The 12,694-nt window shown below is 53.3% G+C and overlaps 1 protein-coding gene across 3 annotated transcripts in view; it reads left to right on the forward strand.

Annotated features, from left to right (window-relative positions):
• Window positions 1-12,694, forward strand: part of BCL2L12 (BCL2 like 12) — a 177,497-nt gene that overhangs the window by 119,118 nt on the left and 45,685 nt on the right. For all 3 annotated transcript variants that reach the window (XM_085616166.1, XM_085616167.1, XM_085616168.1), the window contains exon 3: window positions 11,986-12,596. In XM_085616166.1, the coding sequence (XP_085472292.1) occupies window positions 11,986-12,596 (611 nt within the window). The remainder of the gene's footprint in view (window positions 1-11,985; window positions 12,597-12,694) is intronic.

Below are 12,694 nucleotides of genomic sequence, written 5' to 3' on the forward strand. Positions count from 1 at the left end.
ACCTTTTCAATGTGCGTTGCTTATTTCCTTACAAACCATAAGCAGTGTGGTTTACAAAGACCACATTTGTGAACACCGAGCCTGTACACAATTTGTTGTCCACTTCACCCATCAACCAGGCATTGCTGTAGCTCCAGGACTGGTGCACATCCCCACCAGGGGAAAACAATGTTGTTCAAAGAAAGACGAGAAAACAAAAGTAGTACTTCAGTGACGAACTCTGTAAAGTGGCGCTAATGTGTTTGGATGTGAATAAAATCAGTCTAGCCGCTTTGCGGCCAATGACTACCTTAATACCAAATTTGTTCTACAAATGATAAATGGCCTTTCCAAACCTGATCCCAGCAACTCCTTGTTGAAGCAATGCAGTTCCCTTTGAGTTCCAACCCAAATGGACGACTCCTTATGGAAATAGAATTAGGGTGCACAGAGCCCATAATCCTGTGAGTTTGCAATCCTGTAGATGACTCCTTGTGAAAATAAAAAAAAAATACAAGTTTTTATCCTTAAACAAGTTTTATATGGGAATACTTCTCTGATTTCAGATATGTATTTTGATGACTTCTCAGAGTAACAGGCTACACAAATTCTAAATTCCAAACATCTGCACAGCTGCAGCAAGTATGGATCACAATTGCCATAGCAAGGATGCTATTGACCACAAGGAACGTACTCCAGGCGTTTACAGTGGCGGCCACAGTTTAAAGTCTCGGGAGAGTCCTGTGACTCCTTAGGGCTTGTAGTCCTTGTTTTCATTCAGCTGTTTAGTGTAGCGCCTCACTCTGAGATGTGAGGCTTGTCTTCAAGTGGTGCCCATACACTGAGACCCCCGCCCCCCCCCCCACCCCACCCCCACCTTCTTCCAATCCTAAAAACATGCATGTTTGGGAAATCAGGTGTAGCACGGCGCACAGAGGTGAGAGCGTCATACGCAGTGTCCCAACAATAAGCATATGTATTTCATCAGCACACTTTAGGGTCACACTTGGACTTTTTTGTTATAGTCATAATCATTATTGTAATTACTGCTGCTATTGTTATTATTTGTTTTACTTTTAGCTCTGACTAAGCCAGTGTTTCACCTGAGCACGTTAGGGGTCTCACTGAGATCTTCTTTAACAGAGAGTAGCAACTGTAGCGCAAGGTGAAAGTGGAAGGGGGCTGGCCTGCGTAACTCCCGACTCCGTCAAGAGGTGAACCGAGCCCTAACCGTTGCCACAAGTCACGCAGTGGTGCACCGACCAGGCTCCAAGTCTAGCTTTCCTGGCCAGTGCTTCGTTTTACATTTTGGTGCTCTTAGGCTCTTAGATCTTTTTGATGCGTTTATAAAATAAAGCAATATTTATTTCGTTATTTTTCACATTTTGAACCATTTATTTCTCTACGTCCCAAGGCGTCACTTTGGAATAGAAAAATGTCCAAAAAAGACATTTCTAGCAAAAGTGTTTTCCTTTTTTGGATCCATATCACGGAGGAACAAATAAACGGAGGAAAGAGAGGGTGAGAAATCGTTTCTTGAAGTCACGGCTTCCAGTAAGTGAGGAGAAGCAAGACAGAAAGAGAAGGAGGATGAGTGAGAAAGAGGAGGGGGTGTGGGGGGGAGGGGGGGTGGTTTGAGGCATCTGCCAGCGGCAGAGCAGGAGAAGTGGACACTGTCCTCGTCTTATCTGGGGAAGTAGGAAGAGACGTTGCCGTTCCTTCTAAGCCCATCCCGGGACGTGTGGGAACGGGTGTTTAAAATAATAAAGTAGGGGAACGGAATCTATCAAATTTAAGAAGTAGGGGCAACTTCGACCACTGTGGCTATCAGTCTGAAGGAGTGACAAAAAAGCTCTGTCATGAAAAGTCTCCAGGTTCTGCAGCCATTAAGGAAGAAACATTTCAGTCCCAGCATTCAGGGGCGTAACACAGGCCCCCTGCATCCCCGCAGTGCGGGGGGCCCCAAGCTGCAGGGGGCCCCCTCCGCCCAGTACTCGGGCCTTAGAGCTCCGGATTAAATCCGGAATGAGGGCCCCTCTGTGTACCTTGCAGGGGGCCCCCCTGTAATGTCCGGCGCGCGGCGAGGCGTTCTAGCCTTCCGCGCTGCCGGGGTGCGCTAGCCCTGACGCGTGACATCAGACGCGCGCGTAGATAAAATAAAGAGGCGTGGCCTCGGCGAGTCAGTCGGAGCCGCGTGTGAAACGCAAATCACCGGCTCCTGTGGTTATTTAGCGCGCTGATATGCTAATTAGCATAAAGTAAAATGCTACACTGGCGACGAGGGAGTGTTTTGGACCCTGCTGAAGGTGCCCATGTCCCTAAAGGGCTGAATGTCTGTCCCATGCTGGTGGCCAGAGGTCGGTGATCTTCCCCGTTAGGCCTGCAGAGGTGGCTGGTGCTGCACGGGGGACGAGAGGTGAGAGTCCCATCCATGTGCCCCCTGGGAGCTTTGCCCAACGAACACCTGGTGGCTGAGAGTGACCTCGGTGCTTACCAGCACATGCCTGTCCAGTGCCCCGGAGCAGGCCCACGCCCTGTTAAAGCGTCCAGGCTCCGAGGACCCTGCAGCTGGATCCATGAGTGACATGTCCCCGAATGGTGGAGGGGCAAGGGTGAGCCACACCAGAAGCGCGTAGGGCGTCGACCCCATCTGCGTCCGCCCAAGGGAAGTGAAGCAGACAGTCTCCGCAGCACGCTGAGCACGTGCCAAGATGGCGTCGATTCCCGCCCTGGAGCCGTTTGTCGTTGATGGTGCCCCGTCGTCACTTGCCCCACGCTGGAGGGATTGGACAGACCGCCTACAAATTTATTTTGAGGGGGCAGGCATATTGAGGGAAAGACGCAGAGCATTACTACTCCACCTGGGAGGCAAAGACATCCACCGCATCTACAAGACCATCGTGGAGGCGACGCTGAAGACTTACCTCACGCTGCTGAACGCTCTAAATGCCCATTTCGAACCCATGGCGAACAGAGACTATGAAAGGTTTATCTTTCGTCAAGCCAAGCAGGAGGCGGAAGAGTCGCTGGATGCGTTCCATGGCAGACTGAAGGAGCTAGCCAGCACATGTGGGTTCCGAGATGAGCAGGAGGAGATCCGAGGACAGATCATACAAGGGTGTTATTCATCCAAGCTCCGGGTCACCATCCTCCAGGAAGACGGCAAGCCCCTGGCGGACATCCTCACACTAGGACGGTCAAAGGAGCTGTCGCAAGCGAGGGCCTCGCACATGGAAGCAGCCCTGCATCGCCCCGTTAAGACGGAACAAGTTCTGGTGGCGGAAAAGGTGAATGTGGTACGGCCCAAGGTGAGACCTGCCGGAGGGAAAAGACAACTGGACACGAAAAAGAAAGAATGCGGGTATTGCGGAGGCCAGCCCCACCGCATGCAAGACTGTCCGGCAAGAGGGAAAAAATGCAGCGCATGCGGATGGATGAACCACTTCGCAGCGGTGTGCAGGTCCACCAGAGTCAAGAAAGAAGCTGTACATGCGGTGCGAGAGGAGGCAGATAGCGAAGACATGGACATGGACAAGGACAATGACACCGAAGAGTACCCAGTCCACTACGTGTTCATGATTAACCAGCCACAAAGGAAGAAGCGCAGGCTTCCAAAATGTCGCATCTTAATCCACCAACAGGAAATAAAAGCGACCATTGATACAGGGGCGTCCATTGAGCTGATGGCCGCCAACGTCTATCACCAGCTACGCACCAAACCCCCGCTGCGAGAAGCAAAGATCTGAGTATTTGCATACGGCCAGAAGACGCCCATCCCTCTCGTTGGGTGTTTTAAGACGGAACTGCAACACGGGGAGAGGAAAATGGGCACCACCGTCTATGTCACAGAAGAAGGCAGCGGGATGCTGCTGAGCGGGCAATCGGCCGAAGAGCTGAGACGGATATCGTTTGCCATGGCAGTCCTAGAGGAGGAGCTGGATACCATCATGGAGGAGTTCGGGGAAGTGTTCAAAGGGATCGGGTGCCTGAAAGGGAAGGAGGTGTCGTTACATATTGATCCATCTGTCCAACCGGTGGCGCTGAGGCACAGGCGAATTGCGTTCCATCTGAGGCAAAAGGTCGAAGAGGAGCTGGAGGCTCTGGAAAAACAAGGCATCATAGAGAAGGTCAGCGGACCAACCCCATGGGTGTCCCCGATCGTCATCGCCAGGAAGCCAAAACAGCCCGGACAGGTCCGCATCTGCGTGGATATGCGCCTCCCCAACGCCGCCGTAAAAAGGCAACGACACCTGACGCCCACCATTGATGACATCCTAGGGGAGCTGAATGGGGCCAGGTGGTTCTCAAAAATGGACCTCCGATCAGGCTACCACCAGCTGCCACTCCATCCAGACTCGAGGTACATAACCACTTTCTCCACACATGTGGGCCTCAGACGGTATCGGCGCCTAAACTTCGGCATCTCGAGTGCCGCCGAGGTATTCCAAAATACCATTAGTGAAGTCCTCAGCGGGCTCCCTGGAGTGCTGAACGTAAGCGACGATCTGCTGATCTATGCGTCAACCATAGAGGAACACCACCAGAGGTTGAGGGAAGTTCTCAAGAGAATCCAGGAGTCAGGCCTGACCCTCCACCGGGAGAAATGCCAATTTTTGCAGAACAAGATTAGCTTCTTCGGGTACACGTTCTCGGATCAAGGAGTGGCCCCAGACCCGGACAAGGTGAAGGACGTTCAAGAAGCCCCAGCCCCAACCAACATCTCCGAAGCAAGAAGTTTCCTGGGCATGGTAAATTTCTGCGGACGCTTCATCCCCGACCTCTCCAACCTCACCAAACCTCTCAGGGAATTGACAAAATCTATGACCACATGGCAATGAGGCCCTGACCAGGAGCAAGCTTTTCAAGCAACGAAAGCAGCCCTTTCGGCGGACACCACCTTATCGTACTTCGACCCTGCGAAGCCCACCAACGTGGCGGTGGACGCAAGCCCCTATGGTCTGGGAGCGGTGTTGGCTCAGCTTCAGAGCAATGGAGAGTGGGCCCCCATCGCCTACGCTAGCTGGTCTTTGACCGGGACAGAAAAACGATACTCTCAGATTGAGCGAGAGGCCATTGCCATCCACTGGGCCTGTAGACATTTTCACGTATACGTGCATGGCCACCACTTCACGGTGGCGACTGATCATAAGCCCCTCATACCTCTCTTCCAAGGGTCAGCATCGAAACCACCACCCAGAATCGAGAAATGGATACTCCAACTACAGGGGTACGATTACCGGGTGGAGTACAAACCGGGAGCCACGAACCCGGCGGATTATCTGTCGAGGCACCCACGGAAAGCCACCAAGGAAGAAAGGGAAGAGGCGGAGGACACAGAGGAATATGTCCGGCTTGTGACGGAGCGGTCACGACCCCTTCCGATGAGTCTAGCTGCAATCATCGAAGCGTCTAGAGGAGACGAATGTCTGCGAGCAGCGGCGGATGCCGTCAAGTCAGGGGATTGGAAGGCCATCCAAGAATCGCTAAATCGGAGGACACCCCAAGCCAAACTGACGCTGGAATCCATCCTGAGGATAAAGGGAGAACTGTCCATTGACGGCCAATGATGTCTTCTACAAGGCCCCAGACTGGTCATGCCGGCCAGCCTCGCCCAGCAGGCGGTAGACCTAGCCCACAGGGGGCACCAAGGAATGGTGAAAACCAAGGGCAGGCTCGGAGCCAAGGTGTGGTTCCCTGGCATGGACGCTATGGTAGAGCAGACCGTGAGAACCTGCAATTGGTGCCAAACGGCAGGACAGCCGGACCGCCCTCACCCAGTGGTGACCGAAGCAAACCCCCAGAGGCTGTGGGAGTGTGTGAGTGCCGACTTCGGACACCTCCCAGATGGACGTTATGCACTAGTCATCATCGATGATTTTACCAAATATCCAGAGGTCGAAATAGTGGGGAGCCAGACAGCCACGGAGGTGATTGCGAAGTTCGAGAAAACCATCGCCACTCACGGCATATTTGAAGTGGTCAAGACCGACAACGGACCCCCTTCCAAGGGCAAGAGTTTGCAGAGTACCTCAAGAGTTGGGGGATTCATCATCGCAAGGTGACACCACGCTGGCCCCAAGCCAACGGAGAGGTGGAGAGATTTATGCGAACCCTCAATAAGACAATCCGCATAGCCATGGCGGACAGATCTCCGTTGGAAAGGGTGATTTATAGTTTCCTGAGGGAATACCGGATGACCCCCCACGTCACAACAGAGGCAGCGCCAGGAACGGCCACCATGGGAAGAATAGTGAGTGACACGCTCCCCCACCATCCGACCTGGGTTCCGGTACAGGCCAGTAATGAGAAGACTCTGGCCAATCGGACTCGCTCGAATGATCAAGCCAGCAGACGGAGAGGAGCTAAGGAGTCAATGATCCAAATGCAAGATCAGGTGTATGTCAAGGACCGATACCCTGGAAGCAAATTCAGACTCCCCTTCGACCCACGACCATGGACCGTCACCCGCCGGACAGGCACGATGGTGACCGCCCAGAGAGGAGCTGAAACTGTTACCCGGGATGTGTCCTTCTTCAAGAAAGTCCATCCTGAGACACCTTCACGTCCTGGGCTCGAGCCGGAGGGACGAAGCCCAAGCCAACTGAACGGAGACCAGGAGGGGGAGGAACGTCCGGATGAAGATGGTGATCCCAGAGATCGTGACTCCCAGTCCCTGCCAGCCACTCCTGGGGGTAACCTGCCCAGCTGCTCCCCGTCCCGGGAGGAGCACGGCACCCCAAAGCGCAGGACCCCAGAGGTGGCCCTATCCAGAGGCGGCCAATCCCGCTATGGCCTGCGGAGAAATCCCGCACCATCGTCCCAGCTGGCTGACTATCTGGTGTAACCCGCAAGGACTGGCAGACTGGTAACAGATCCATCGTTCATTTGTTTTGTGTCAATTATTTGTTGTTTTGATAAAAGTTGGAAGGAGTGTAATGTCCGGCGCGCGGCGAGGCGTTCTAGCCTTCCGCGCTGCCGGGGTGCGCTAGCGCTGACGCGTGACGTCGGACGCGCGCGTAGATAAAATAAAAAGGCGTGGCCTCGGCGAGTCAGTCGGAGCCGCGTGTGAAACGCAAATCACCGGCTCCTGTGGTTATTTAGCGCGAGCGCGCTGATATGCTAATTAGCATAAAGTAAAACGCTACACCCCCCTCAGCTTTCGTTACACCAGTGCCAGGATCCTCACCAAAGAATCTGTGTCTTGAGATACTGCAAGGAAATGGAGCAGGTCCGCAAGAGGATCTGGGCCGGTAAAAGGAAGAAAACCAAGAGTCCTGACCCCACTCAAAGAGACGTGTGATCCGTCAAAAGGAACGCATCTGTCTTCTGATCGCCGGAGTCCCTTCATCTTGGAGCCATTAAAAGGAGACCCGATAACCTGGCGGGAAGCTCTGTCCTGGAATATCAGCAGGGAATGTCACAACGGGGCATCCAGTGAGTGTGGACTTTGCGGTGAGTATGGACGTTATTAACCGTACGATTACTTAAAATCTTTACAGTATATAAAACACACAAGCAACGCCCCACTGCCCCTCCCGTCCACCCTCCCCCAAGGAGCTTCCCGGCATTCGAAGTTAAAATGCACCATGCCTGCATGGGCTCTGTTTACTGCTTTGTGTCCTTTGAAGAATTCAAATGAAAATGAATTAAAATGTGGGATCAACCCCAACATGTCTCAAAACCCAAGCTGATGTCATCAGACAATGCGACCTTCGAGAATGCTTATTGTTGGTGGCTGTCGGATACGTGAAGAGAACGGTTTCTCTTTTCACTAGATGGCCCTTTTAAGGCTAACCGATTCAGATAAGTGGCAATGACTTCCGTATTGGGCCCGCGTTAGACGAGGAGGCAGGCGTGTTAAAGGAACAGGCGTGGGGTGAAACCTAACTCCTCTCGAGGAGCGCCGTCCTATCAGCAGCAACCGCGGGAATGTCAGCTTCTTCCCGGTCGGGGTGTTGAATGTGACCATGGAGTGTTTTCATGTAATGAAGGATAGCTAAAGGGAGTGGCAGAGTGCCCCCCCCAAACATGAGAAATAATGATCAAAGCGAAGTTTGATGAAAGCGAGAGGCAAAAAAACCTACAGCAACAAATGCAATTCATATTATGAATGAAACCGGAAGAGCAAGGAACAGAGAAGAATGGGAAATGTGCTGGGCCTGTTGTCGGCACTTCCGGTGGTTCTGAATTCCATGCCTAGCTGGGTGTGGTTTCTGCTGTTTTGCTTCTTGGGTTCGTAGTAGTGCGCTCGCTGGTGCTCGCTCCCATACTTGCCCTGATACTTTTTTTAAATACAACGCACCCTGTATAGCGCCGTTTCAAAAACTGACGAGAATTATTTTTCTTTAAAATCTCGTTGCATTATTTATGCAGTCAGGGCACCCGGCACTGCCTCAAAAGCGCTAACCGGTTTAAGGGCGCTCATTGCCCAGTGAAAAGGTACCCTTTACCGCTGTGGTACTAAGGGGAGGATGATGAAGAGTTACACGGTGACCCACTGTTGACAGTGTCTCCCCACAATTGTCTGAGCTTCGATTTTTAGGCTGGCAAGTGATACCCTCTGGTTTCTGAAAGTTACATTTTGTTGATCCTTTAAGTACGGGGGTGATTTGTGTATAAAATGTGTTTCACTCCCCCTGGGTTTGCATAAGAGGTTTGACTGCCCTCTGGGTTGGATGCTTGGCCTCTGGAATAACGTCCCTCGTATGTTCTATCCGCCCACAGTGATGATGTCACAGTCTAACGTCTCTGGTCGGCGTGATGTCACAATCGCTCCTCTCTGATCAGATTGATGTCACAACCTTTGCTCTCTGATCATAATGATGTCACAGCCTCTCCTCTCTGATCAGAGTGACGTCACACTGCTTTCTGTGATCAGAATGGCGTCGCAGCTTCCACTCTGTTCATCCATAGTGATGTCACGATGTCCCTTCTTTGGTCACAGTGCTGTCACAATTTCCCCTCTCTAATCAGGGTGGTGTTGCAAGCTTTCCAGAGTTATGTTGCAGCCTTCCCTCTGTTCATAAAAAGTGGTGTCCCTGTTTTTTCTTTTTTCAGTGATGTAACAATCTCCCCACCCTAACACGAGCGATGTCACAATCTCCCATCTCGCATCAGTGATGTCAGTCTCCCCTCTCACCTCAGTGATGTCACAAATGTCACAATCTCCCCTCTCTAACCAGCGCAATGTCACAATCTTCTCTCTCGCATCAGTGATGTTAGAATATCCTCTCTTGAATCAGAGTGATGTCACAATCCTCCCTCTCGCATCAGTTATGTCACAATCTCCACTCTTTGCTCAGACTGATATCCAAATCTCCCCTCTCAGATCAGAGTGGCATCACAAATGCCCTTCTCCGTGATCTGTGTAATTTTATTCTCTTCTCTCGCTGCCCAGTGATGTCACAGCATTCCCTGTCTCTGCCCACAGTAATGTCCGCCCCCTCTCACTCTGCCCACAGTGATGTCACAGCATTCCCTGTCTCTGCCCACAGTGATGTCCACCTCCTCCGGCTCTGCCCACAGTGACGTCACATTGTTCCCTGTCTCTGCCTACAGTGATGTCCGGTACTTTCCGCTCTGCCCACAGTGATGTCACAGCATTCCCTGTGTCTGCCTACAATGATGTCCGCCTCCTCCAGCTCTGCCCACAGTGATGTCACTTCATTCCCTGTCTCTGCTTAGTGATGTCAGCCTGCTCTCGCTCTGCCCACAGTGATGTCACTGCATTCCCCGTCTCTGTGCCTACAGTGATGTCCGCCTCCTCCAGCTCTGCCCACAGTGATGTCACTTCATTCCCTGTCTCTGCTTAGGGATGTCAGCCTGCTCTCGCTCTGCCCACAGTGATGTAACTGCCTTCCCCGTCTCTGTGCCTACAGTGATTTCAGCCTCCTCCCGCTCTGCCCACAGTGATGTCACAGAATTCCCTGTCCGCCTACAGTGATGTAAGCCTCCTCTCGCGCTGCCCACAGTGATGTCACAGCATTCCCTGTCTCTGCCTACAGTGATGTCGGCCTCCTCTCGCTTCGCCCACAGTGACGTCACATTGTTCCCTGTGTGTGCCTACAGTAATGTCTGCTTCACCTTGCTCTGCCCACAGTGATGTCAGCCTCCTCTCGCTCTTTGACATTAACGCATTCCCTGTCTCTGCCTACAGTGATGTCCGCTTCCTCCCGCTCTGCCCACAGTGATGTCACAGCATTCCCTGTCTCTGCCTACAGTGATGTCCGCCTCCTCCCGCTCTGTCCACTGTGATGTCACAGCATTCCCTGTGCCTGCCTGCAGTGATGTCAGCCTCCTCCCGCTCTGCCTACAGTGACGTCACATTATTCCATGTGTCTGCCTGCAGTGATGTCAGCCTCCTCCCACTCTGCCCACAGTGACGTCACATTATTCCCTGTGTCTGCCTAGGGTAATGGCCGCCTCCTCCTGCTCTGCCCACAGTGATGTCACAGCATTCCCTGTGTCTGCCTGCAGTGATGTCAGCCTTGTCCTGCTCTGCCCACAGTGACGTCACAGCTCTCTCTGTGTCTGCCTACAGTGATGTCGGCCGCCTCCTGGTCTGCCCACAGCATTCCCTGTCTCTGCCCACAGTGATTTCAGCCTTCTCTCTCTCTGCCCACAATGACGTCATATTGTTCCCTGTGTCTGCCTACAGTGATGTCTGCTTCCTCCTGCTCTGGCCACAGTGATGTCAGCCTCCTCGCTCTTTGACATCACCGCATTCCCTGTCTCTGCCTACAGTGATGTCCGGTACTTCCCGCTCTGCCCACAGTGATGTCACAGCATTCCCTGTGTCTGCCTACAGTGATGTCCGCCTCCTCCAGCTCTGCCCACAGTGATGTCACTTCATTCCCTGTCTCTGCTTAGTGATGTCAGCCTGCTTTCGCTCTGCCCACAGTGATGTAACTGCCTTCCCCGTCTCTGGGCCTACAGTGATTTCAGCCTCCTCCCGCTCTGCCCACAGTGACGTCACAGTATTCCCTGTCTGCCTACAGTGATATAAGCCTCCTCTCGCGCTGCCCACAGTGATGTCACCGCATTCCCTGTCTCTGCCTACAGTGATGTCAGCCTCCTCTCGCTTCGCCCACAGTGACGTCACATTGTTCCCTGTGTGTGCCTACAGTAATGTCTGCTTCCCCCTGCTCTGCCCAAAGTGATGTCAGCCTCCTCTCGCTCTTTGACATCACCGCACTCCTGGTCTCTGCCTACAGTGATGTCCGCTTCCTCCCACTCTGCCCACAGTGATGTCACATTATTCCCTGTGTCTGCCTAGGGTGATGTCCGCCTCCTCCTGCTCTGCCCACAGAGATGTCACAGCATTCCCTGTGTCTGCCCACAGTGATGTCAGCCTCCTCTCGCTGCCCACAGTGACGTCACATTGTTCCCTGTGTCTGCCCACAGTGATGTCAGCCTCCTCCCGCTCTTCCCACAGTGAAGTCCCAGCATTCCGTGTCTGCCTACAGTGATGTCCGCCTCCTCCCGCTCTGTCCACTGTGATGTCACAGCATTCCCTGTGCCTGCCTGCAGTGATGTCAGCCTCCTCCCGCTCTGCCTACAGTGACGTCACATTATTCCATGTGTCTGCCTGCAGTGATGTCAGCCTCCTCCCACTCTGCCCACAGTGACGTCACATTATTCCCTGTGTCTGCCTAGGGTAATGGCCGCCGCCTCCTCCTGCTCTGCCCACAGTGATGTCACAGCATTCCCTGTGTCTGCCTGCAGTGATGTCAGCCTTGTCCTGCTCTGCCCACAGTGACGTCACAGCATTCCCTGTGTATGCCTGCAGTGTTGACCGCCTCCTCTCGTTCTGCCCACAGTGATGTCAGCCTCCTCTCACTGTCCACAGTGGGGCCACGCATCTCATACTCCGCAACTTCCCTTCCTATGACAAAGTAACAGCACTCTTTGTCTGCACACTAAGAATTAATTCCCAATCCTCTCTCTCTGCCAAAGGTTGTGTATGAGTGTGTGAGACATGTTTTAATTTTGTTGTTTCTGCCACAGGCCGTCAAGAGATGGGCATCAGAAACCCTCCATGAAGCGCTCGCCGAGGCCCTCCGAGAACAAAGGAAGCAAGGCCGCACCCGGTGAGAAGGAGGAAGGGACATACCAGAATGGGACCTGGTGCTCCATTCACGAGGAGATTAATAGGGTGGAAGAGAAGAAGCATGGCTTCAAAACCAACATGAAGCAACTGCTGCGGCGCCACAGCCAGGCCAAGGAGAAGGACAGCCCCCTGAAGAGCAAGGGCGGCTCTACAGCCAAGTCCCACGACTCCCTGGATGGGGTGCTGGAAGAGCCCAGAAGAGCCCCTGGCCGCGGAGACTCCCTAAAGAAACCAAAGACCCCCAATCCATTCCTGGCATGTGCTGTGCAACAATCCGAATCCATGGACTTCACGGAGGAGGCGATGTATGGCCCTGCCCCAGAGAAGCCCACCTCTCTGGGAGCCCGCCGGAAGTCCAGCAAACCCTTCTCTCTCAAGGGCCTCCTGAAGAAGAAGAGCTCTGCGAAGGAGGTGGACCCAAAAAAGAAGCCGCCTGGCTCGCGTCGGCCCAGCACCCTGCCTGTGACGCCATGCTATGAGACCGAACACCCTTCTGGACGGACGCCAGGTAAGATCACTGTGCCAGGGACATCTGCAAGGCTTTACCAACTCTCTGTCCCTGCCTTGGGGATGTCTTTGTTGCAATTAGTGTTCTGTTGTCTGGGG

This window comes from Triturus cristatus, chromosome 7, assembly GCF_964204655.1.
Source record: "Triturus cristatus chromosome 7, aTriCri1.1, whole genome shotgun sequence".
Lineage (NCBI taxonomy): Eukaryota > Metazoa > Chordata > Amphibia > Caudata > Salamandridae > Triturus > Triturus cristatus.